Below are 25,473 nucleotides of genomic sequence, written 5' to 3'. Positions count from 1 at the left end.
AAGCAAACGAATACGCATCACTATGCATCGATTCAAGACCAGGCGCAGGGCCAAGGATGACTCGGCCGCTGTCGTTGCCGCCCCGGTCGAGGTCGACTCCTCGGGGCCCTTCCGCATTTTTAGGGGAGGCAAGAAGTCTATTGAAGAGCCTGTGAAGAAGGAAATCGATATTAGTGCTGCACTGCCGAGCACTGACGATTTTAGAACGAGTCTGTTGATGACTGGCCTGTCGGCTCGATTTTCCATGTTGCGAGAGCAGGATGATCCGAATACCAAGATTGGAAAGGCGAGCGACGATAGTGTTCTTTTCCCCAAGAGGCAGTCTAGACTTATGGACTACTCCTTTAGTGGCGGTCTCGGTGATATTGCAGAGGTTGAGTCGATACGGGCCCCACCCTCTCTCACACGCATGAACTCATACAATTCACAATCGGATGCCGACTCGACGAACACTGGCAGCGTGATGACCAGGCCGCGCCCAACCGAAGGAAATGTTCTATTCGGAGGAAGACAAAAGATTTATAAGATTCCTGCGGGTGCAAACTCATCAGGCAGTGGGCTGGGAAAGCCATTGTACGAGGATGACGTTTCGCTGTCCGCATTCCAGAGGTGGAAGCAGGCCGAGAGGGAGAGAAATGCGGCTGGGGGAAACAACATTGATAATGACAACTCCCACGATCAGCCGGAAAGGACATCCGACCTGGAGACTTCTCGACCAGAATCCCCCATCGCGACGTACAACCGAAAGAGGGAGACGGCGTCTACAACTTCGTCTGGCCCTTCTGCCAGCCGAAATTCCACGGCCGCCACCTCTATTACGTCCCAACCAACCAGCTCTTTCAAGGATTGGTCCAGTACCGCAACGAGTCCGATTCCTGGTGGAGAAAGGCATGTCGCCAGAACTCGAAGATTGTATGAGCAGGGCTTGTCACAAGAACTTCACGATAACCAGTCGATGGCTTTTTCTCGACTGGACACACTCTCCCGGAAAGTCAGCGCGAGGACACCCGACATTTCGCAAAATAACTCGCCCACCGGATATTCATTTGGGGAACGGAGGCTTCTTTCCAAGGCGAGCGCGCCCAACCTACAGCCAAGTAATTCCCTTCTCGGGGCCCGCTCTGCGCCCACCAAGCCCGTTGATCTCGGCATCCGAACAAACGGCATCTCAGAGAATAAACCTTTTGGTGCGATACCCCCTTTAAGCCCGCCGATCAGCGACCATGAGGAGACGGTTCTCCCCATTCACCCAAATGATCGGGGAAAGGCGACGGCGTTGGGCGTCTTCCAGAAGCCAGCGCAGCCTTACGATGAGTCTCGATTTGCTCAGCGCCAGATACAATTACAGCAGGGTCGTGAGACACCGACACGTCAGTTCCGTGCCGAGTCCAATGCCTCGCGTGGCACCGGACGATCAAATTCACCAGCCGCAGCTCAGAACCCCTCCGCAACGGAGAGGGCGCTCTCACCTCCAAGACAAGAGTCAACACCGGCCAAGCAGGCGACACCGATGACTTTCCTCGATGATGACGACGAGGATACCCTACCTAGCAACAACCAGCCCGCCAGACACATTCCAACTCTTCCTCCGGCCCAGGCCCGTCCCTCTGACGAAGATCATCCTGCATTCCGATCTTCTGCTCTCCCCACACCTCTCTCATTCACATCCAAGATCTCTGACGGCCCGCCAAGTGTGGTTACTACTCCCAGCCTTGCGCCTGCGTCAACCGAACCTTCTTCTTATGATTCCCCTACCCTCGGCCCTCCCTCCGGCCTGAGCGGCATGGTGCGCCAGCATCTTCGATCGGATAGCAACGCGTCCTCCGTCTACGAGACGGCTCCCCAGCACCCCGGCGAAGTGTCTAAATATACGACGGAACCATTCAACTCGAAGGCCCTCGACGAGCTCGTTGGGGATCCGAACCCTTGGAGCGTGCGAGAGAACGATTGGGCTCTCTCCTACTACGGCGGCGAGCCAATATCTACTCCGGCCGAACCACGGACGTCCAATGCCGGCGACCAGACACCAGCATCAGAGACCCGATCTTCGAGGCTTTCCGAGGACACTGCTAATACTACAAATGCCAATTCGAGGAGGGCAAGCGTCAAGGACGAGTTTGCAAGCCAACTTGCTGATGGCGCCCGTCGCGTCCGTGAGAGGCTGACCTCTTACGTCGAGTCGGATACCAGCAGCCGAGACTTCAGCAACATTCCCACACCCATCGCAGAACCTTCCTTGCGATCCAGCCCCCTTGGGAGCCTGCTTAGGCCAAAGTCGAGTCGGGGTTCCCTCATTGAGAAAACCCGAGAGCCTAGCAACGCGCCTCCCAAGGCCATGAAGATGCTCGGCCTTGGCAACGTCACCATGGCCACTAGCCCGAACAAGCAGGCATTCGAAGAGAAGGATCACCCCCTCTCTCCTATGCAGGAGGAGCCTTCGAGCCCCGAGCGGCAACGATCGCCGCCTAGGAAGATTTCTAGCGATCAGGAGAAGGACGACAAGGATGACAATATGCACGCGGGTTTGAAGCAATTCCGGCAAGCACGACGCGAGTTGCAACGGCTGAAGGAGTTGGAGACAAAGCAGCGCCATCAGGGTCAAGCGGGTCCGACTGTGGAGCAGGGCAGCCCAGCACACCGTGGTCCTCCACCGCAGACGCAGATGAGGCCCCAACAACATCGCACACCTTCGCGGGAGAGGCGGCCACCACCCGTAACATACCAGCAGCGGGCCCCTGGCGCGGAGCCCAGGATGGTGTATCCCGCTCCTGGGTCTCGAAACAACTCTCGGCCACCATCCAGGACGACGGAGAGGGAGCGAAGCGGGTCGGAAACCAGTAATGGCGGTAGGTCACGGTCGCACAGCCGACCCCCGAGACTGATGAACGGCAACGGCCCTGGAGATGACTTCCATCAAGGTCCTCCTCACCAAGGTCCTCCCCACCAAGGTCCTCCCCGCCAGGCACCCATGATGCGATCGCCAGGTCTTCCAGGCACCGATATTCGACGGTCCCCCCACATGCCACCTGGGGCCGGCTACCCAGGCTCTCCTGCCGGTCCTCAGGGTGACCGACTTGGCCCCATGCAAGCTTATGGCCAGCGCGGCCTCCATTCCGGAATCCCGTCGCCCATCTCGCCAATGGGGGATCTTCCTTCACCCTTCGGCCCCGCCTCTGGCAGGAACACTCCCAACGGAATGGCGGCTCAGTCCCCGCGTCGACCCTCGGCACCCCCGATTCCCTCCCCCTCTATCTCTGCCGTGTCCGGACAGGATTCGAACAACGGCACCGTTCGGCTCGACGAGAGCATGAAGCGCGTGGTCCGGAAGAGGGACATCTCAGAGCCGACGTTTGTGTCATCGACATCCCGGGTGCCGACAGTCGACCTGCCCGAGGAGGGCACGCGGTCCAGGAGTGGTTCCCGCTCGAGGTCGGGCAGCCTCCTGAAAACTCTGAACTCGACTGCATCGACCCCTAATCTCCACAGCCAGATGCACGCGCCTCCGGTGCCGCCGATCAACCCTCGTCGACGCAACGTTTTCGGCAACCTCGGGGGCCGAAATGGTGACGATATGAACCTAAGCACTCCTCAGCTTCCCTTTGTTTCGAATGGAGCGGACTCTGGAGATGAGAACCGGAGCGCCTTCTCGGTGAGTGATGAGGAAGACGTTCTTGGCCGTGAACGGCGTAGGCTTCGGAAGGTGACGAGCGAGGCCAACTTTGGCGGCGCTTCAAGGAATGGTGCGCCACAACGCCACAGCCCTCCGTACATGACCAACAGCTCGGCGCACGGCCATCCACCAACGGTAACGACAAATGGCATGCCCGGCGGATTGATCTAAGTAGAGGAGCCGAGTAGAGCTTCTCGGCCCCTCTCGCCTTGCCTTACCGCTCGGGACTTGGTGCATTCAACTCGGCCCCTTTTCTCTAGGCTCGTGGAGTTTCAACACTGAATCTGGCGTGCCAGGTTCTAGATTTTCCATCAGTGTTGCTTCCCTGCGCTTTGCCCTGGCTGGGTCCCCAGACTGGTATCTGACTAGCGCAAGTTGCAAGTTCCTTACTTCAATTTTGAAGATTTCTTTCATCTACTCGACATCTTTCTTCATTCTCGGTTTCTTTTCTTAACGGGGCGCGACAATGGCGAATGCATATGGGACCCTACGGCACAAAAAGTCTGGCAATGCCCTTTTCTCTTCTCTTCTTATACCTGGGATAATGGTTCTGAGCGATAGGTGCACGGTTTCGGCTGTAATTTGGTTGACAAGAGACTGGAATGTTTTTTTTTTTCTTTTCCTTTTGTATCTTCCTCCGGAGTCCGTCCTGAGGTTATGGGCGCTGGCAATTTGCCCCGACTGTTGACTTTATTTATGTTCATTCCATCCGAATCATTTTTCTCTTATTTTTCTCTTCTATCTTTTTATTCTCTTTTTCCCATCTATTTTTTTTTTTCCTTAACTTCGCTTCTTCTCTTCTCTCGGTCTATGCCTGGGCGGAAAGATGTTTTTATTGTCAAATATTCATTAAGTGGTGAAGAAGTCGGGGGAGGGAAGAGTATTGATACCATTGTACTTAGTGGAAGCAGAAGAAAATATTAGAACTCTATGATGAGCAATCGAGAGAATAGAACTTTTTGTGCCTGTCCACTTGATCTAGACTTGACGTGGAGTGAAGGTGTAATGACTCTCAGCGACCGAGTGATGTGAACTCGAAATTTCACTTGATTTTATCTCTGTGCACCGTAGGCTGGTGAAATGGGAGAATGGAGGTTTCACTGCTGTGAGATGTGAGAGAGGATGTGCAGCGCTCTGTGTGGTCTTGTTCCATGGGGAGGAGGTGGATTTTGAACGACCTGAGAGCCATCGGGTGGGACGTCCGGGCCGTGGGACCGGCGATGCGTGGGCCGAGTAAAGGGAAGCCTCCGGGCAGAATTCTCTTTTCTTACCCTCTCCTGAGCGAAGAAGTAAGCATCGGGCTATTGTTTGAAGACCGGCCTTTGAAGACTGGCCGGTAAATCGCATCTTGGTCGTTCTTTCCTTTGGTTGTGGATGGTGGGATTTATACGCGGGGAACGAGGGAAGGAAGGACAGAAGTCGAACGGGGAGGGAAGACGGATTCGACGGCTATAAAGGGGGGACAGTTTCTCTCCTTCTCCTTGACATTTCATTTGAGGGGTCGGATCGATTATTAAAACAATTTTTCTCGCCGGGCATTTGAGACTCCATCACATATTTGACGAAACGATTCCCTCTCCGTTTCTGGCGGATAAACCAAACAGAGGAAAAGAACATGGCGTTTATTCGACCTTACAAGCCCGAGGATTTTGAAGCTGTGGCGCACATTGTTAGTCGGAGATGCCCGCCATCTTTGCTCCCACATCCGGACGCATAACCGCATCTTATCTCGTCCACACTCCAAAGCAATCTACCTCGTGCGAGTCCATCATTCAGACGATAAGAAATGCTAACCCTTAAGCTATCCAGTGCCGCGCAACCCTCCCGGAGTCTCTCGCCAGCTCCCCCGATACCATCGCCCTAGCTCCTTACCTCTGGGCCCACCAATACACCCATCTCTCCCCCCAAACCTGCTTCGTCCTCGACGACTCAACTGGCAGAGCCGTAGGCTACGTGGTCGGCACCCCTTCCATCCCGTCCTTCATCGCCTCCTATCCTTCCTACATAACCACCATCCTCTTCCGCGACGTGCCCCCACCCGGGCCGGGACCGCGAAGAGACTGGCTCATCCCCGAGGGAGAGGAAGGCGCGGGCGAGGTAGACCCGGAATGTCTCAGGCAGATGGCGTACGATGCGTCGTGGCTTTTGGAGGAGAGCAGGGAGGATATCGTGGGGGAGTATGGGGCGACGTTGCATATTGATTTGGACGAGAGATGGAGGGGTGGCGGGTGGGGGAAGAGGTTGATTGAACGGTTTTTGGAGAGTGTGATGGAGATTTGGAAGACGGAGGAGGGGGGGTTGAGTGGGGGGAAGGGTAGGGGTGTGCATGTGGGGATTGCGGGGGAGAATGCCGAGGTGATGGGATTTTATGCGAGGTGTGGGTTTGTGTTGTTGGGGGAGAGGGATGGGACGATTTTGATGGGGTTGAAGGTTTGATTCGGGAAGAGGTGGAGGATGGGTTGTTCGCGGGAGGGGAAAGGGGAATGTTGGGGGGTCTGGTCTGGTGCGGGTGTTCTGCTTGCATGTTATTTGGACCGGAGTGGCTTTGCTGCTCTGGTTTATGGCGATTCTCTGCAACTTCTTTATAACATCGGTAGCGGGCCTGTTCATTCGCTTAAAGGTGGTAGCACGAGAAGATATTTCTTATCAACGGACGTGGAAGCTCTTGGGTCGAGATCGTGGGTCTAGACCGGGAGCGGAGAGAGAGACGAACGAGCGAATGGGAGCAGGGTTGGAGGAAATAAACAGTTTATTGGGGGGTTATACAGATTCTACACAAGCGTTCTTACCATATCAATCCAAGATCACCATCTTCAACGGTGGCCATGAGTGTTTCCAAGAATTGCCGGGTTTCTCAATCACCACACATGGCATGATACGCATGATACCTAGGACTTGAAAAAGTCCTTGTTCTTGACCAGAAATTCCTCCCAAGTGGTTGGCTTCAATCCCACACCCTCCAGAAGCTCACGGCTCTCCTCAAGGCTCCTTCCAGCGTAGTAGCCGGGCTCCTCGATAAACAAATGATTTTCAAGCATTTCCTTGCCCATCGGGCTGGGGAAGAAGTTCGTATAGGCTTCCGAATCGACGGGTGTAAAAGTCGCCTTGTTTCCGGTCGTCTTTTCAAATTCGCTGAGGATGCGGGTGGGCGTGTAGTAGTCCGCCGCGGCTAGGATTTGTTTCCCGAGAACCTTGGAGCGGTTTTTGATGGCCGCGACGACGTATTTGCCTAATTCGATTTTAATGTTTGAATTCTAAAATATTTTCTAAATTGTAGCAAAATTGAAACTTACCCGTATCGGCTCCAGCGTCAAACAGAGGGAATTTCGCCTTGTCGCTGACAGGATAGGTCAAGTTATAGACGCCATCCGCGCCCTTTCTCAACATCTGGAAGGCCGAATAGTTCGTCATGAAGTAACCCGGAAGAACAAAAGTGCTCGGGATACCCTTGGAGCGAATGTACTGCTCGACGTCGGCCTTCATGTCGAAGTGGGCGACGTGCTTCAGCCGACCATTGGTCTCGTTGGTGACGTTCAAGAGGGACGAGTAGATGAGATGCTCGACGCCTTGCTCTTTGGCTACGTCTGCGACGTTCTTGCCGTGGACCAATTCGAGGCTTTCCTGGGTCGTGAAACTTGGTGTGGTTACCAAAAACACGGTGTGTGAGCCTTTGATGGCCTCGGAGATAGAGGCTTTCGAGCCCATATCGGCCTTTTTGAGACGTTAGCGGGTGTGTTGTCCCCTTGGTGAATGAATATGGACTTTACCTCTTTCACCTCGACGCCTTTCTCAGCCAAGGCTTGGGCAGATGGCTGTGAGGCATTGCGACTAATACCTCGGATTTTGAATTCCGCGGAGAGAGCTGCATCGGCTAACACGGCTCGAATGACGGAGCCTCCTTGAGTGCCAGTGGCTCCGAAGACGGTCAAGATTCTGGACATGTTGGAAGGCGGGGAGGTTATATAAGAGAAGGGTTTTGGTATAAATAGGATTCGAATTCTAGACGCTCATTTGTCGTGAGAGACGAGTGTGATGGGATGGAAAGACAAGATCAACCAACACGAAAGGCGGACGCCGCGCTTTTATCTGCTGAACGCCGCGGCGAGTTAAGTTCAGCATTGGCAACGTCAGCAACAATATTTGTCGCCATGTTATAAATTCAAGGCATTGCTGGTTTTCTTTTCGGTGTCCGATTAAGCGGCGTTGATAGATCATGAATTTCCAAGGGAAAGTCCGGATTCATAATCGCAGTACGAAGTAATCAGGATGCGTTCGCGCCTCAGCTTCGTCGGACTCTGTCGGACACCGATATTAGTGCCACATTATCAAGCAACATGGAAGACTTTCCGACTCTGAACCTTGTTCGACTCGGTCTACTGCGAACCCCTCGGCCTCGTTCTTTCATTTTCTTGTTTTCTCTTCTTCATTTGTAAGAATGAATAAATAAACAAAACTTGACGTACCCACCTTTGTCAAAGTATTTAATTGCTCCCAGCTGTGACCGTCGGAATAAACACTTAACCCCATCTATCATCCAGCTTCCCTTTAATACGACATGGCGGAGGAGAAGAAACTCCGCGACAACGTGCCTCGAGTCAAGAGGTTCAATGCCTTGGGCACCACGATTTTCGTCGGCCTTCGCGCGGCCGACGCCTTCCTCCAGACCTATCTAATCCGGAACGGGTGGGCAGCCAACTTCATCACAAGACTCGGCGGACAACCGGTACTCCCTACCACCGTTTTCACGACCGAGGGGGGTTTGCAGCCCTACTATCACGTCATTTCGCTCATGGCGGCCGGCAGCAGTATAAAGCAGATCGCAACGATGCTCTACGTCTCGGAGCAGGAGATGCCTCCACGAGAAGCCACTGCCATTTCAGCCTTCAACACAATTATCAATTCCCTGAATACTCTCTTTTCCCTCTGGGTTCTCACCTCGCAGGCGCCCGCTCCCGGGCCCCTGGAATCCCTCCTGCAGTCGCCTGCCGTCATGATCGGTATCGGACTCTATGTCGCCGGCATATCGACCGAGATGATTTCGGAACTACAGCGCACCTTCTTCAAGAGGAATCCATCCAATAAAGGCAAGCCATACGCTAATGGCTTGTTTTCCCTCGCGAGACACATCAACTACGGCGGCTATACGATCTGGCGCTCTGCCTACGCGTTCACTTCTGGGGGGTGGCCGTGGGGCCTGGCCGTCTTCTCGTTTTTCTTTTATGACTTTGCGTCGAGGGGCGTTCCTGTTCTGGACCAGTATCTCTCTAATAGGGTGTGTGAACCTCAGCTTTCCTTTTTTCTCCTATCCCCTCTCGTACTCTGTTTGCTTCATGTTTGGTTGGACACCAGCTAATTCACTTTCAGTACGGACAAGATTGGGAGGCAATCAAGGCTCGAGTTCCATACCGTTTGATCCCGGGAGTCTATTAAAGCTCCCGGGAGGAGGTTATAAAGTCCCCTGTGGACGAATGGGGAGGTCAGCAACACCGACCGAGTGAAATAAATGGTTGAGAACATGTGTGGGCATGTATCCGGGTAACCGCCCAAGGCAGATCGATGTAATTAAGCATTAGGCCATGAATTACCGTCAATATCGGATGGTCAATGTATTTGCATCAGAGGGCGTGGTGAAGTAGCAGTGTCTAGTATGCGGCTGGCATCGCGAATATTGATGCCATTCTCAAAGGCAGCAGTGGCAAATGGAGAATGACTCCATCAATCCCTCAATCGATATCAGCACCACTCTCCAGAAGTAGCTCCACTACCGGAAAATGGCCATTCTCAGAGGCATAGGCAACGTTGAAGTGGTGTTCAGGCTCTCTGCCCGACCACTTTGAGCGCTCTGACATGTGACCAGCCTCGGAGATGGAGATTTCCAAGGCCGACGCCAACGGGAAGGTAGAGAAGTTTAAATCATGGACTGGGTGAATGCATGATTAGTAATGAGTCGGTTGGTGTCTTGCCTGGCTGTGGTCTCACGACATCAGCTTCGGCCAACGTCCTTTGTACAAGTAAAACACAATTCATCCGATTCCATTGTCCTGGGACACTTCTCTATATACGACCGTGAACGCAATGGCTACCGCATCCGAAGGATCAAGTCGATTATCTTGTCTCCCCTGCAAGAGGAAAAAGCTCAAATGCGATCGCCACATGCCACAATGTGTCCGCTGTGCCAGAGCGGACGAAGACTGCGTCTACCCGAGTTCAAGGCAAACCGCGACTGGCAAGCGGAAGCAGCTCCGAGATCTCGAGGCTAGGATAGGTTGGTTCAATGTTGGTCTTGTTATGTGCTTCACGCCTCAGCACCAACGAGGCCTTCGATTTCTAAAGCATCAATTTGACCACCATTGAGGCAGATCAACTGCAAAATCAGTTCAATAGCTTTACTGCTAAATTCCATGCTGATGCCGAGGCCGATATTGATACCGATATCGATATTGATACTGGTTCACCCAGCACTACTACTCAACGTCTGGCACCTGCTTCCGAATTCGGTGGTCACGCATCGCAGTCATCTAGCTCAGTGGCCAATACGGTCGACTGTGCTACGTTCGTCCCCGAGTTGAGCAATATCATTGAGCAGCTACCAGACTCCGATCCGAACCTTCAAGAAGAGCTGTGAGGCAACCCTCCTTTCCTGCTCCCAAGTCTCTAATGCCCACCCATACCCAATCACTAATAACTATCCTAGCACGGATATTTATTTTGACAAATTGTATCACGAAGCGCCGATGATTCATCGAGATAGCTTTATGGCCTCTTTACATCTAGACCGTTCTCGGCAGCCTCCCCGCTGCCTGCAGTTAATGATCATGGCATCAGCGGCGTCTGTCACACATGCATATGCATCTTTGGCAATGCCCATGTATAGACATGCCCGGGCCCTTGCCGAGGAAGATGAGATGAGAGTTCGTGCCCGCTTCCAACTTTCCCCCGGCGGTCGGTCCCCGCCGACTCACACGCATCCGTCTAAATCATGGCATGGCCGTTTTATAGGACCAAGACTTCGTGACAGTAGCACATGCTCAGTGTTGGATACTTATAACGTACTTTGAGTCCCAGCAATCCATGCTTATGAGGGGCTCCACAAGCCTGTCGAAGAGCATACGTATCATGCAGCTGCTCAACCTTCACAGACTCGATCAGAGCGATCCAAGCACTTGCGATGCTTTTATGCCGCTAGTCAAGCCTCCTCAAGATTGGACGGAATTTGAGGAGCGTCGCAGGACGTGGTGGGTCGGCTTTTCGGCCGACTGTCTGGTCGCCGCAACCACGGGCCTTCCCCTGTTGAATAATGTGAAACATGTAGGACTTACTTCCCCCACCGAGCAGTTCTCAACCCCAAAGACTTATACGTCGCTTTAGCCCTCCAATTTCCTCCCCGCCCCAGAAGACAATTTCTCGAGCGGCCGTGAAGTGGTCACGACCACTCTCGACGACGCGCTCAAAGATCCCGCAACGAGACCTTCGATTTTCGGCCTTAGGGTGATCCTCTCGCATTTATTCTGCCAATCGGTAGAAGCTAGGTCTGCGCCATGCCCCTGGGATGGCGTAAACGGAACGATAGCAGACAGTTATTGGAGTCGCCACGTCGAGATCGACAATAGCCTGGGTGTCGTGTCATCCCTCCTGCCTGAGCTATCCCCGCCATACCGATGCCAACATTCGGTGTTTGTCAACATCTTATTCCACGTAGCTACCATCTGTCTCCACAACGCCGTGATACGCAAGGCGCGGAATGACGGCTGCCCGGTTCCCGAAGAAATAGTCCGTCAAAGCCTGGACCAGGTCTTCGCTGCATCGGACAAGATCATCCAACTGCTGAGCGTTTGGCAGGGTCTGAAGATAGCGCTTAGGAATCCTATACTAGTGTTCTTGGTGTACACGACTGCTCTGGTATTCATCGAACGCTCTGTGCAGGAGGAAAACCTGGACTGTCGGAACAAGGCGTTGTTTCTGTTTAATCTTTTGAACTCCGTTGTCGAAACGCACCCGGTGGCCAAAATGCAGGCTGCTCGCTTGGCGGCGGATCTAGAAAAGGCAGGGATTGACCCATCAGCTCAGACAGAGTTGGGAGTATCATAGTGCTGCTGGACACTCTCGCCACAGGCTGGATTGCTGGGGCGTCTGTTGGAATAGGCTTGGAAAACCAACATGTAATTATATGTAGAGGGCAAAGAATGCGGGGGAAAAAGGTAATTGCGTTTGATAAGACAACAGATATTCCAAATACTGGCAAAGTGACATCTTAGTGTCTTTGGATCTCGGTACGCCCGCCGCCGCCCGCCGCCCCCCACGACCGCCCCGACCACCTCGACTGCCGCATGGCCGGGTGTGTGACATTCATCAGCGACGACGGACCATCGAAATGCAAATCGTTGGGCTAGAAAAGACACGAAGGGTCAGGGTTATCTGTACATGGCCTATAGTTTGGAAGGCCGGTGTACACTGAGGGGAAAAGGAATGGCGAGGGGCGGCCGGGCCTTCTGGTTGGCCCTAAGCAACTCGAAATTGATGCGAGATGAGAACCGGGGAGAGAGATAGTGCGAATTTGTTTGCAGGAAGGGGGTGGGGGACGTTGGGGGGGCTCCGGTCTGGGAGGGTGTTCTGCCTGCATGCTCCATGGACTGAACTAGACCGGCTTTGCGGCTCTTGCTTGTATCAGACGATTATCTGCAACTTCTTAATCCCATCGGTGCCAGGATCATTCATTCGGTTAGGACGGCGACAGTAGTGGAAGTCATCTTTGATCAATGGAGATGGAAGATGTCGTTGAGTCGAGACGAGCGGGAACAGGGTTGAAGGAAGTTCTATCGTATCATACTCTGGCACTCTTACGATCTGTCACGGAGCCGAAGGCAATTGATTTCAAATGGCACCAAATAAAGTTTGAGAAATTCAATCGAGACCAAAGATTTATTATGAATAAAACAAACTTCGCGGAGAAGAGTCATCGAGAATGAACCAACTAAACGCCGAAAGGGTATCCGTCTCCCGTCCGTTCGCTTTGCGAGTCATCGAAACCATTCGTTCTCTGCCGTTTCCCATCGTCTTTTATCGCTTCATGAAAGAAGAATAAAAAGAAAAAAAAGCACGCTGCCCAGTGTAACCCATAAACCCATGTTACAATGCCCCCGTAAACAGAAATGGGGAAGAAGAAAAGGACCAAAAAAAGAATCGCTCGTCACAGAAACCCGCTAGATGAACCATGACACCCTCCTCCTCTCGCTTCCATGCATTCCGGTTGTTGCCTCATCAGATAAGGGGGGTCAAACAATACTCAGTTTCGATGACACCGAGCCAGTACGTAACAAATCTTTGGATAAGCCTCTTTGGGCCAAATCCAAAGAGTGAGGAGAAGGTATGCTTATGCTAAGCTCCTTTGGATCCTTCGGTCTGGGGGAGGTCACGCGGACATGCTTTGCCCAGCTCCGGTTTAAGCGCCGTCGTTGATCTGGGTGTGTTTGTTTCTTGGCCGTCGAAGTCTATTTTTTTCTGTCGTTCAAAACAAACGGGTCCTTCGCGTTTGGATCTGCGAAATTCCTCAATTACAGTCGTAGACCTTGGAGAGTAAATCTCGGGGAAGCGGTAGGTTTCTGCGACGAGAGACTCTTGTTAATACAAAGCGTTTCTTTCGTGTCGATGGTTTTATCTCTCTCATGTGTGATCTCAGCATGGAAGGAGGGAAGGATATCGGAGAATTCCGTACTGTGAACACAGTGCGAAAAACACAATGCAAGGCTTGACATGTGCATCTCGGAATTATGACGTATCGCCTGCAGCAGGCATCGTCGCGGGAGGAATGGAGAAGGCAAAAAGTTTGACCACTGCGGCACACACGACACAGCCTGGTCCAGATTGGGGAAAACGGCAACGGGAACCATTTGAAATCCAGGGGAGAAAAAAAAGACTGGATAAAAATATCCAAAAAAGGGAACATCGTAGGAAAGGAGAATTAAAAAGCTTACCCTCAGCCCGCTTCGTTTACTCCATCCCCAAGATTTCAAATCTCTCGTCCGCACTCATGGTAACTTCAATAGGTTCATTCTCCGGATCGTGGTTCTCGCGTTTCGTTCTTCCCTCCCCGGTTCCCCTTCTCAACCCACCCCGTGTAGTCCGCACGTAGGCGAACTTATATGCAGGTCTGGCATTCTTCGTGGCCGCAGCTGGGGCACGAGGTGCAGATGACGATCATGCTTCCGCACTTGCAGCAATGAGGAGCGTAAGGCATCTTGATGTTGGTGTTGTAAGAGGATAGAGGCTGGATAAGTATTGAGGATGAAGATGTTTGGTACTGTTGCTTTCTCGATAGGTTCTGTTGGATGTTGTACTTGGTAGGAGTTGGTGGATGATGTTGAGATGAGGGGGGAGAAGAGAAAGAAAGAAAGAAGATGGAGGAGGAAGGAGAGAGGATTTATAAACAGGAGCTCTGGGTCAAAGGGAAGGAAGAGGGGGATACAAGGCTATATGGATGGAACTAAAGGAGGACACCCGGCCTCGAAATTTTATAAGCACACAAAAGCATTTCAGCTAATCCTAGCGAACAGAAGATAAAACAGCCAACACACGCCGGATGATTCCCACTTACACGCAGCGCCAACAAGGAGTGGGGAGACAGAAGAGGGTGTCTGTTTCACGGCGCGGGGGTGCGGCTACGAAGCAACCCGAAAAGCGAGCGAGAGAGCAGGAAGGAGAGAGAGCACCGCACACAAATTACAACGAAGTACTTACAAGGATCCAAGCAAAATATCCAGCTTTCCGACGACAAACCAAGCGTCGAGAGAAAGAGAAAGAGAGATGGAGAGCGCGTTCCGCATTATTTTCGTGCGGGTTGCCACCAGACCCTGCAGGAGTTTTACGATCTTTCCATTCGGAAGCCAAAAACGGACGGGTTTTTTCGTGGGTGGAGGGGGGTGTGAAGGAAACCCCGGACTGGAAGGGGAGAACGAATGAGAGGGATCAATCTCCTAGTGCTTAGAGCACGAAGTTAGTGTGGTGTATATTTGGGTGGGCGAAGAATGGGGAAGGTTATGAGGGGGTGTGTGTGTGTGTGGAGAGATGTGCTGACTTGGTGACTTGGAATCAATTTGTTTTCCTATTTGTCGAGGGAAAGAATAATAGCTGGTGCGCTAAAACGGGGGTAAGTTCGATCAAGGGGACTTGAACGAAAAGGTTAATGGAGGGACTGGAGTTACTGGACTAGCTAGCGGATTTATTGGGCTGGCGATCCTTTCATCTACGGAGGGACGTCGACATCACGCACAAACTTGTCCTGTTTTCTTCTCGTCCTCCCCGAGACAGGGCTGCGAAATCGCAAAAGCATAAAATCAACCGAAAAGGACGCTACTTGTACACCAACAGCAGGGCGAATCAAGAGTCTCAGAGTGCTCCGTCGTCGCCCTTTCTTGTGGGGTCCGCTGCACGTCCACCCGGCATCCTTCGCTTCTCTTTCCCCAGCATTGGAGTCTGCCTTTAGCGGCGCTCGGCGCTTTGGAAATGGCTGCCTATTTGGGGCACTTTTTCTAAACGGCGACGCGTGATTGGAGGATCTCGAAGGAGGGTGCTTTGTGGGGGGAGTTCTTGGCGGTTGAGTAATGGTTTGTCTGGACATTTTACGAGGTGGTGTAGGACAGGACGGAATGTGCAGGACAGACAGGATGAGCCTTCTTTACAGGAGTTGGAGGAAGTGAGGTGACGGCATTGACAAACTGACGAGCCACTGGGAATCGTCCCTTTTTCCATTACAGCACTTATGACATCAACGATGCTTACTTGGAGAGTACTTGCCTCACACGACAATTCTCCGAATGGGGACCAATTAACAGCAGGAGAAGAGGGTAGGGAAAAAAATCATAAAAGCCATTGACGGAGAGCACCTTCGAACTCCGAGAAAAAAGCGACCGAGGTCGGTGAAGACCAAGACAAGAAACGAAAAAAAAGTTGCCGTTCCTTGCAAGGGGGGGAGGGTGTGGAAAAGAAAATGCGAAAAGAAATCAAAAAGTGTGGGATGGATCGAATTGATGCAGGTGTGCGGTTCTGTAATTTCCTGAGATGCCGGACTGTCACTCGTCCAGACGTTTTAGTTATGGGAAAAAAATGTCAAACGGAAAATGGGACCCTGAAGATAAGGCTCGATCCAAGCTTCTTTTCCGGGCTGCGCTGTGGAGACTCGCGGCTTGGCAAACAATTTGAACTGCATGCACGCTAGAGCCTCCCTGTCTGACGATGGACACACTAACACTAGCGAGTAGTATGCTCCGTAGTGTCCAAGCATTGAGAGCACAACGTCACTCTTGGATCCCGCTGTGTGACGCCCCAGAGACGAACAGGGCCAGAAATCGGCCGGAAGGGGATTCATACATTACGAAGCAGGTTCAACGAGTGTGTATTTACATGCTTGTACATATGTGGGAGAATCATTCCACTCTGTCAACTGTTTGACGCGGATTTTGGTCTGATGTCGGTCCGTTGTGGTCAGTTGTCCAGTTTTTCTTCTGTTTGACAGCGAGCGTCAACATTAATGTTGAACTCGTGACCGAAAATCGGATTGTGCCGCATGTTGTCCGGTTCCACAAATGCATGTTCTTCGCCAGCACTAAGCAGCTCCTCGGCGAGATGTGAATGAAGCTTGCGAAGTAAGGTGCAACCGAGTCAGTTTAAGCTGAGAAGGAATATCCCATTCCTCAGACATCTCAGCTTTTCAATTTCGTGTCCAGTCCTGCAAACCTAGTCTACTACTCGCTTAGGGCTGGCTGGGATGCAAGGTCTCTCTCGCTCTCTCTCTCTCTCTCTCTCTCTCATCGTTTGGGAGAGCTGGTCGGTGAACGCTGCCTGTCTTATCCCCTCGCTCCCCGGATCACCAGACCGAGATCGATTCCCATTGACAAGCCGCACTCTGGCCTACGAAGTACCTACGCTCGGGAGCTCCCGTTTTACCAGTCTAGTTTATTTTGCTCCTTTTCTTTTTTCTTTCGATCCACTATTAAGGGCATTACAATTATACTTTACAACGAACTCAAGGTTTCAGTCTAGTGTAGTCCTTTCCTGCCCACGCAGCGAGACCCTCGTTTACATGTGATGCACGATTCTCTTCTCTCGTTCGACGTTTGAATTGAGGGAAGCTGCCCTGGATAGTCGGTGTACTTTGTACCTTGTAATATCTCCGAACTACTCTCGGATGCCAGAGGTTCTTCCGAAGTGCGTCAACTCGGGGAACTCGGTCTACAGTGTCCCGAGGGGACGGATGCGCTTTCCCTCAAAACCGATGCTGCCTTAGCTACCCCCGCTAGCTAGGCTGCTTGAAGTGTGAGGCTAGCAGGGTACTTCGCAGACTTCGTCGAGTACACTACTGTAGACAATGAGGGCGACTCAATCTCCAAGAAACGATGAGGGATTGGGGCGGAAGGACCGAGTATGGGCTTCTCGGCCCACTCTTAGGGTTTCCTACCTCAAATTCTATAGATTCCAAGAGATGCACCTTCCAGCACCGCTAGAAGTGATTTATACCCACCAGTAGCGAAACAGAGTAATTCGAAGACGCTTTCTACGAAGAGAACCTCACATCTCCCCTATACTAGAATCCTTCGCTTGTTGCGCAGCCTTTCCAGTTGGACAGTTTCTTTTCACAAATGTACGCCTTTTGTCGCCTAACATCGGCTGCACCGCTTTTTTCAAAGCTGTTTTCATAGGCTTTTCATTCGACGAAGTCGGTCTTCTCTCGGCCGGTCCCCTCGCTTTGGCAACCCTGGCGGCAATTCCATTAACACTGCGGCAGTTGCGTCAATCGCGTCAGAATTGCACCTGTTAATTTCAGCTGGCATTTTAAACGAGGGTCTCCAGCTGGATTCCAGCGGCAATTGGCTGACAGCACCACTCGAGAATCGAGGAGGATCTTTTTGTAACTGGACACTTCAATACCAGCTTTCCATGCCCGATGGCAGTTTCTCAAAGCCTTTACCGAGATCCGGACAATGACAACGAGACCGACTGTTTCGCCTCAATCGTGCCAACCAGAGTTAGCAATATCCCATAAAACGCCGTGAAGCTGTTGAATCCTAGTTTAGCGAAACCTCGTCGAAGAAAAAGGGCATCTATACAGTGCACTCATGTCAGGCTTGATCCATGTTTCTCCTCGCTCCTCCCAGCATGCTTCTTGATCATGGGGCGTCGCGCTCTACGAACCCTGAAGGGAAAGGCACTACACCATTCAAACCATATACTTCGTACTTCTATTCCCAATGAAATGCTATCTATGCCTCGCGTTCATTGCTAATGTAAGGGAAGAGTCGAAAATAACCTGCTAAACGTGAAAACGAGTCCGAAAACAGTCCCAGGCGTTGCCATCCTTCCAAATTCTTGAAAAAAAAAAAAAAAAAAAAAAAAAAAAAAAAGTGTCGTGGGCTTAAAGGCGTTTGGAGATGTTATCACTCTCTCTTGCACTTCAGAGAGAGCCTTCTCCACGTTTCAGCCGCTTTTCTTCCAAATTTCAAATCTCTTCCACAAATTCCACCACGGTGGCTCAATCTGCTCGGGGGGGTTCGAGGTTAGGTGTGCCTCAGCACCATCCTGATCCGTGCTCTTGGCTAAGCGCGAGAGAGCCACGTTTCCAAGGTCTTTTTGGACGTCTTGAGGAACTGGTGGTGCCTCGATCGTAGGCTTCCGCATGCCCATGTAAATATCTTCGACTGCCATGTCGAGGGGAATATTGTTCTGTGTGGGCTGGCGTTGAGTGCTGAAGCGGTAACTGGGGGAGCCCGTAACCCTATTTCTCTGAGGTGGCATATGCCTATCTCTCTGATGTTGTGTATGCAATAGGGCGGAAGGGAGTTGGCCGCGGAGTTGGCCAGAGACATGGGGCTGGGTATGCGATGGGGCGGAACGAGGTTGACCCGTGAGCTGCGGAGCAGGATTGGGCGGTCGGGCCGGAGAAAAGCGATTTGTCCCCCAGATGTGCGCTGGTTGTTCTTGGCTATGATGGGCATAGAGGCGGCCATCAAACCCTGGCATTGTGCCATTGAAAGATCCACAACCGGCGATTCTGGGTCCTTGTGGAGGTGTATAGTACGACTGTGATACAGGTTCCGGTGTCAATGGCCCACCGAACCCGTCGTAGAGCATTTCGGAAGTAGACTCGCTCTGTCGTCGGGAGGTCATCATCTGTGGGCTCTGGAAATAACTATTCATCCTAGGCGATTTAGGCTCACAGGTCAGATGCAGTGGTTGGTGATTCCAATGGACTACTGAAGGATCGCACGCAGCGCGGAATGGTAATGGCTGGTCTGACTCTTCTTGGCGCCTAGTGTGCTCCGTCTCCCCTCTCGATCTGCCCGAAGCGTTCCGGAGGAGGTTAGGACTGATGGGGTGATAATTAACAGCTTCTGAACCACCATGATCGATCGGAGGTATTATGGCGCTTCCCCAGTTGGAGTGAATCAAATTCGCCGATTCCTGTGAACGTGAAGGCCGAGGCCTGAACACCTGGGAGTACGACCCGGGTAGTTCTCCTCCCTGCCTGGCCCTATCCATAAAGCCCTGGAACTCATCGTTCACTTTCATGGGTGGCTTTAGTCGGTCACGCTTTGGGACCAGAACATGGTTCTCCAAAACCCGCCTAACGGCGTGGCAGACATGGTTGGAGCGCCCCAACTCTCCGGCCGCACTCCTATGCCAGTATGACACACATTCCAGGACTTCTATCCCATCATGAAACATATAGCCACAGCCTGCACGATCGGCTTCTGGCTTGCGCTCGGCAATTTCCCTGTTGCGATCTGCTCGATACTGCTCGCGCCCCCTATTACCAAAAGCCGCCCAGATGAAGCTCTCGCTGATTACAGCGCCAAGTTCAAATGTTTGCCAGCGGGTAGACTGTGCCTGGCGAGCCCCCTTATCAATGCTGCCAAAGGCAGCTCGTTCCGGCGCGACTGTTGGAGGTCAGTATACGCCTAAATAGTTAAGATTTGTGTGCGAAAAGTGACTTACTGTACGTTCGATTTCCATCATCGGACGAGTACGTCCTATGACCGGCTCCTTTGGGGGGAGAGGTGGATGCACACTCAAAGTCGCTCAGTTTCAGTATCAAACCGCCATCGGGCTGCCTAAATACTAGAATATTTGACGGCTTGATGTCTCGGTGGACTCTAAATTGTATTATGCATTGTTAGCCGCATCGAACGCAAAAGAGAATAATACTCGGGGAATGCTGCCCCGAAGGGTGTAAGGTGAGCTGACCAACATTTTATAGCAAGGATCTTCCAACCTCTGCAGGGCAGAATATAGCGCAAAATGTTGTTCGAGGAAGTTCTCGAGAGATCTTTGGTCTGGAAAAGAGGGACCTTTGTTGAAGTAGTCAAGGAGGTTGCCCTCGTTGGCATACTCGAGAGCAATATAGTACCGTCCACGTTGGATGAAAGAGCCATACGGCAGGACTATATTCGGGTGAGGCTTTGCATCCTGGAGATTGTGAAAGATGGTCGCTTCTTTTTCACCCCGGCTTCTCGCCTCAATGTCAAACACTTTAAAGACAACCTTTGTAACGGACAATTTGTGTTAGCTTCTGAATTGGACCTACCGTACTAAAGACAGGGCATGGGTCAACGCATTTACCTTTGTGGGACCGGAGTCGCTACATCCTCCATCCAATTTCTCAGGCCAGTCCACTATGTAGATTCCCTTTCCACGATCGTGACTTGGCAACGGATCCGGCCACCCCGGTATCGGTATGACCTGGCGATCCTGGAGATCACGCTTGTAGGGTTTCCCGCTCCACTGGATGTCGTAGTCCCGACGGAGGCTAAGGGGGCAGAAAAGCCATTGTTCTTTGATGAACTTTGCAAGAACCTCTTCGGTCATCATGCAGCCTTTTTCCACCTGGTAATTCTCGGAAAGCGGCAGACGGGAACCAAAGATCTCTTCTTTCAGGAACCATTCAATAGTGCTAACCTCGCGGATGTAAACGAGTACCGAGAAGATTGGTAGGAAGTCCGACCGAATCCTGTCTGCATCGGTTTCTATCGGGGGATTGGCGCTTTGGAGCACCTCGCGAATCTTGCGGACCTGCCAGAATTCCTCCGGATCCGACCGCCGCGTGTAATGCACCTTCTCACCGATGCCGTTAACGCCATTTCTCTTCCTCGCCTTGATGAAGTAAAAAAATTCTGGGCAATAATAACCCGCGGTCCAAGGCTTTTGACTCATGGGCAGGTACCGGGGTCGAGCGTCACTGGTTCAAAAGGCAGAATCCCGGGGTGGGCGGTCCGTGTGGAATGAAGAATGCGAGGTCAAGGATCCGGGCTTGGTTGGAGCCGGAAAGCTTGTTGTGAGGTGGCCTCCAGTGGGGAGGAGAGGCCCCGGCCAGTCCGCTCGTTTGTTTCAACGGCGTTGTAAAGTACGGAAGGGAGAAGTAAGGAAAACTATGACGTGAAGGTGGCAGGCCCTAAGGTAATGTACAATGTGTATGTGTATATATCCCAAGGAGCCTTGGGAGAAACGATTTGATACAAGGAAACATCGACTTGGGTGTGAGGAAGGAGGAGTGGAAGAAAGGTGCGCCAGATATTTGAACCTATCAGTCGAAAGCCGTGCTGAGTTTACAATTATACACAGCCGAATATATACAGTTTTCTTGGCAATACGGAGTATATTTTGAAATGTGCCACCGCGCGGAGAACTAACGCCGAAGCGCGGAATAAGCCTGATATGTCTAAGGCCAAGGCTGCATCGTAATTGATCAATACAATATCGTATTTGCTTGCTCATCGTTCTGTTGGCTATGATGCGGACAAACAATCTCTCTTTTCCCCCGGGAGAAGGCCCTTGGACATGAACCTGTTCCATTTACACGGAACGGCCTTTCGACGCCATTCCGCCCCATGATCCAAAAGTGCAGTGAATTATCAATAATCTGCATCTCCACGGAACGTTTCGGTCTCCAAGAAGGCCAACACACGCAAAGCGGGACCTGGTTATGCAATAGCCAGCCACCTCCGTCCGTCTGCCTTTTGGGAGTGTGAGGGAAGGGTGGTTGAGACGTCCAGAGTACTGTTGGTGCCCGAGATGCCACCTCAGGAGTCATTTCCCATGGCCTACATCTGGCGTAAGCTGTCAACGCAATTGCCAACTTGGAAAGGATGCTTTCTCTGTGGCGTTACATACTAACCTACTCTTGATTCTTAGTAAATGGACGGAGCAGGCTCTGAATTTGTTGCATCGAGTGAGTAGGAATCTTGCACTGCCTACTAGGTGAACTCGCCTTTGCCCTGTTCTTGAACGTCGGATGCCGGAAGTTTCTTCCGGGGTTGATGACGTCAACTCGGGAAACTCCGTCGACAGTCGAGGGCACGGATGTGCTTTCCCTCAATTAATCAGCGCTAGCCCGGGCCGCATCCGGTGTGAGGCCAAAGGGATGCAATTTCCGCCATTGTTGGAACGGTTTATCATAGCTTAGCGGAAGAGCGTTTTCATGAAATTCCGAATCCGCTTCTACTCTGTTAGGCTCTCACGTCCTCCACAGCAAAAGGAAGCAATATGACCAGGGTTTCCACGAATAGAACCTCTCATCTCTCTGGCAGAGGAATCCCTCCTCTGTTGGTTAACTCTTCTGATTGGGCAGCTTCTTTTCCGCAACGGCCCGCCCTTCTCGCCAGATGTCGGCTGCACGGCTGGTTTTCACGACGTTTTTGTTGGCTTTCCATCATTGCATTGATTTATCCTCTATCTCTCTCTCTCGGGTGTTGGTCTTTTCAGCAATTTTGGCGGCGATTGCGGCCATCGATCGCACCAGATTTGCACTTGTTGATTTCAGCTGGCATTTTAGGTGAGGGTTTTTACTTCTCAGGGTTTTTAGTTGGTATTTAGCGGCAAGTTGCCACTGGCCGAGAGTGTCATTCGAGAAACCGGGCTTGGCTATCTTTTTGTAAGTGGGCACTGGTCTTCCGGGGCCCTCTTTCGCGTCCGAATACAATCACCGAAAGCCTTCATGGGGATCGGACAACGACAACAAGTTCGTGTATTGGCCCCGGCCATATCCACCGAAGTCAGCAACACCCTAAATGATTCTGTTATTGAATTAATTCTCGTTTAGTGAAACGTCCTATAAGAAGAAGTGTGATTCTACGCCAAGAACTTGTTAAGGCTCGAGCCGATTAGGGCCGCTATCACCTCCGTAGCCAGATCCGTGTGTCCCCTCACTCATCCCACCATACTTCTTGATAATGGGACTCAGTTCTCGCCACCCCGCTAGGGACCCCACAAGCAAATGCATGGCACTCTTCAAGTTCAAGTCCTTCTATTCCCAATGAAATGCTATTCAGGTCTACCGTGTTATAGGATCCAACCCGTTCCTTTCCGTCAAGTGTTTTCCCTTCGTCCATCTATGTCGCCGCAAAAGTTCCAGAACCCGTAAACTCCCCATTTCACTCAATTCCTAAACGTATATCAACCAAGTCTAGTCAACGTCAGGAGATGGCGGCAGCTCATCCTCAGATGGGTACCTCGAAGAAGACGTTGACTCTTGTCCTCTCGTCAGCCTATTCAACCCGGCTGCCCCGTCGTTCCCAAGCAAAGTCGGTGTTCCCAATTTTGCGGTAATGCCATCTATTCCAAACGGACTTCTCGCGCTGTTCGGTCCCCGAGGACTTACCATGCCTCTTGGGCTATACACCAGGCCCGGACTCATCAAGCCACCAGGGCTCTTCATGACACTTGGGCTCCGGAGACTGCTGCTTGGATTGGCCACCCTCGGGCTTCTGGTGTTTGCGTTCCTGGGACTATTCAGCGCATTCCTTGCACTGGGCGTTCGAGGTCCGTTAGCTCCACTCCTCCTGCCATTTGGGGTCCTTCGCCCGTTGGAACTAGTAGTCATGGCATCAGGACTCCTTCGCCCATTGTTGTTCCTGCCATTAGAGCTGGTTGTCATGGCATCGGGGCTCCTTCGCCTGTTGTTACTTCTGCCGTTGGAACTCGTTGTCATAGCATCCGGGCTCCGCCGGCCATTGTTGTGTCTGGCATTACCCCTAGGTGGACTCCTTCCGCGGCTTGCCTGACTCGTGCTTCTTCCTCCATTATTAGACCGACTCGGACTCTGAGCTCCGTTCCTATTCGGCGTCCTATTTCCTTTTCTGCCGTTGGGACTCTTGGTGCTGTTTCTTTCACTCGGCGTGCCTGTCCTCTCCGGCGATCTTCTCCCGCCATTCCGCCCTGATTTCGGAGTACGGCGGTTATTGTTGTTGATACTGTTGGGATTACTGGCGGTGGCGTTGGGATTATTTGAAGGAATCTTGATCGTGGGCCGGTCCTTGCGTCTTTTTCTCGTACGCTGGCGTTCGGGCGGCGAAGGGGAACTAGACTGCTCGTCGGAAGTGGAGGTTGGCGATGGTTGGCCGGAGCTGTCCGGCGGCGAAGAAGAGCTTGATTGCTCGTCGGATGTGGATGTCGGAGACGTTTGGCCGGAGCTCTCAGACTGAACTTTGACCTCGGGCGTGGGCTGGATCGGGGTCTGAGGTTGGGCTTGCTGCTGAGTTGGTTCTTGGGATGCCGGTTGAGCGTGCTCCTCGGCCTGCTGGGCTTGAGCTTGAGCTTGCGGTTGAGCTTTCGCTTGGGTATTTTGCTGCGCCTGGAGCCTCTCCTTCTCTTCCGCCTCGGCTTGCGCCTTCATAAAGGCTTCCTTCAGCGCCTGCCCCTGCGCCTCCCTCTCAGCCTGTTCCTTAGCCATCTTCTCCGCCTCCAGCTTAGCCTGCTCCTGCAACGCCTTCAACTGCTCTTCCGTCAACTGAACCTCCTCCGGCTTAATCGCCCTCAACTCCGTCCTCAACAGCTCCAGCTCAATAACCGGCGTCCCGGGCGCCACCTTGTTCTTCAGCCGATCATTGTCGCGATCGAAGTAAAGCGCCCAGAAATCGCCCTCCTTGACGGCGCAGAACCCCTCCCAGCCGCCGAAAGTCAGCCGCTTATCCTGCCGCGTGCAGTCCCAGGGCCCCGTGAGGTTCCCCTCGGACAACGCGCGCGTGCCGAATTTGATCTCGTACGTGTCTTTGTGGACGAAGATCCAGTTCATGATGGGGGCCTCGTGGGTGATTGTTGAGACGAGGCCAGAGTATCGTTGGCCTGGGTAGGGGAGGTAGTAGCCTTCGAAGGGGTGGCCGAAGGGGACGTTGTATTCGGTGCCTGTGTCAATGTAGACCTAGATTACGAGAAGGAGAAGACATGTTAATTGCCATGAAGCTTATCTTCAGGGGACCGGGGAATAGGATGTCTTACCTTGTCTCCGGCGAGGACGATAGCTCTGCCCTCGAGGAGAGGGCTGAACTTGGAGCTCTTGGGACAGTGAGCCACGAGGTTGTTTTTTCTCGTTCGGTGCTCTTCTTTTCTTGATTTGGACTGGGCGGCGCGGACACCTTCGGCCGTGCCAAAGACGGCGGCGAAGCCCGCGATGAAGGTGAGCATTCTTGCTGCTCAATGGGTAGCTCTCTCTCTCTCTCTCTCTCAACTCTTCCTCTAGCTGGTGGATATCTTGAGCTTCACGCAACTTTTTTCTTTCTTCCCCTCTTCTTCGTTCTCCTCTTACCAGAAGCTCAAGCTCTGTTTGTGATTAAGGATATGTATTATTGATTAATGCAAGGCGGGGAAGATCAAGTCTTGGGGTTTCAATGCGAGTCAATGGCAGGGAATGTTCGTCAAGTGTTTTCTCTTCTTGCACTGCAATAAGATGATTTGACTGCGGAATTTCAAAAAGAAGAAGAGGAAAGAACGGATCTGCTATAGCTCAGGCGGAATAATGAGCATAGGACGGGTGAAGGGATGGT

General features: G+C 52.2%; 5 protein-coding genes and 1 pseudogene across 5 annotated transcripts; 3 read left to right on the top strand and 3 right to left on the bottom strand.

Annotated features, from left to right (window-relative positions):
- Positions 1–22: 22 nt before the first annotated feature.
- On the top strand, positions 23–3,841 carry SAPIO_CDS6288 (annotated as a pseudogene; the record flags this gene model as incomplete).
- A 1,444-nt stretch (positions 3,842–5,285) lies between these two features.
- On the top strand, positions 5,286–6,106 carry SAPIO_CDS6287 (Uncharacterized protein; the record flags this gene model as incomplete). Its single annotated transcript, XM_016788430.1, has 2 exons — positions 5,286–5,339; positions 5,480–6,106. 2 exons carry the CDS (start codon positions 5,286–5,288, stop codon positions 6,104–6,106), a joined length of 681 nt encoding a protein of 226 aa, XP_016642011.1.
- A 452-nt stretch (positions 6,107–6,558) lies between these two features.
- On the bottom strand, positions 6,559–7,611 carry SAPIO_CDS6286 (Uncharacterized protein; the record flags this gene model as incomplete). The annotated part of the gene is made up of 3 exons (XM_016788429.1): positions 6,559–6,899; positions 6,964–7,381; positions 7,438–7,611. The coding sequence occupies 3 exons, from the start codon at positions 7,609–7,611 to the stop codon at positions 6,559–6,561; spliced, it is 933 nt and encodes a 310-aa protein (XP_016642010.1).
- A 614-nt stretch (positions 7,612–8,225) lies between these two features.
- Positions 8,226–11,758, top strand: SAPIO_CDS6285 (uncharacterized protein; the record flags this gene model as incomplete). The annotated part of the gene is made up of 5 exons (XM_016788428.1): positions 8,226–8,926; positions 9,850–9,935; positions 10,030–10,291; positions 10,810–10,978; positions 11,039–11,758. 5 exons carry the CDS (start codon positions 8,226–8,228, stop codon positions 11,756–11,758), a joined length of 1,938 nt encoding a protein of 645 aa, XP_016642009.1.
- Positions 11,759–18,136: 6,378 nt separating this feature from the next.
- SAPIO_CDS6284 (uncharacterized protein) lies at positions 18,137–20,869 on the bottom strand (the record flags this gene model as incomplete). Its single annotated transcript, XM_016788427.1, has 4 exons — positions 18,137–19,596; positions 19,655–19,812; positions 19,932–20,200; positions 20,279–20,869. The coding sequence occupies 4 exons, from the start codon at positions 20,867–20,869 to the stop codon at positions 18,137–18,139; spliced, it is 2,478 nt and encodes an 825-aa protein (XP_016642008.1).
- Positions 20,870–22,799: 1,930 nt separating this feature from the next.
- On the bottom strand, positions 22,800–25,114 carry SAPIO_CDS6283 (uncharacterized protein; the record flags this gene model as incomplete). Its single annotated transcript, XM_016788426.1, has 3 exons — positions 22,800–22,958; positions 23,313–24,851; positions 24,929–25,114. 3 exons carry the CDS (start codon positions 25,112–25,114, stop codon positions 22,800–22,802), a joined length of 1,884 nt encoding a protein of 627 aa, XP_016642007.1.
- Positions 25,115–25,473: the final 359 nt, after the last annotated feature.

This window comes from Scedosporium apiospermum (assembly GCF_000732125.1).
Source record: "Scedosporium apiospermum strain IHEM 14462 chromosome Unknown SEQ_SAPIO_0101, whole genome shotgun sequence".
NCBI classification, from domain to species: domain Eukaryota; kingdom Fungi; phylum Ascomycota; class Sordariomycetes; order Microascales; family Microascaceae; genus Scedosporium; species Scedosporium apiospermum.
This window is presented reverse-complemented; position numbering and strand designations above follow the sequence as displayed.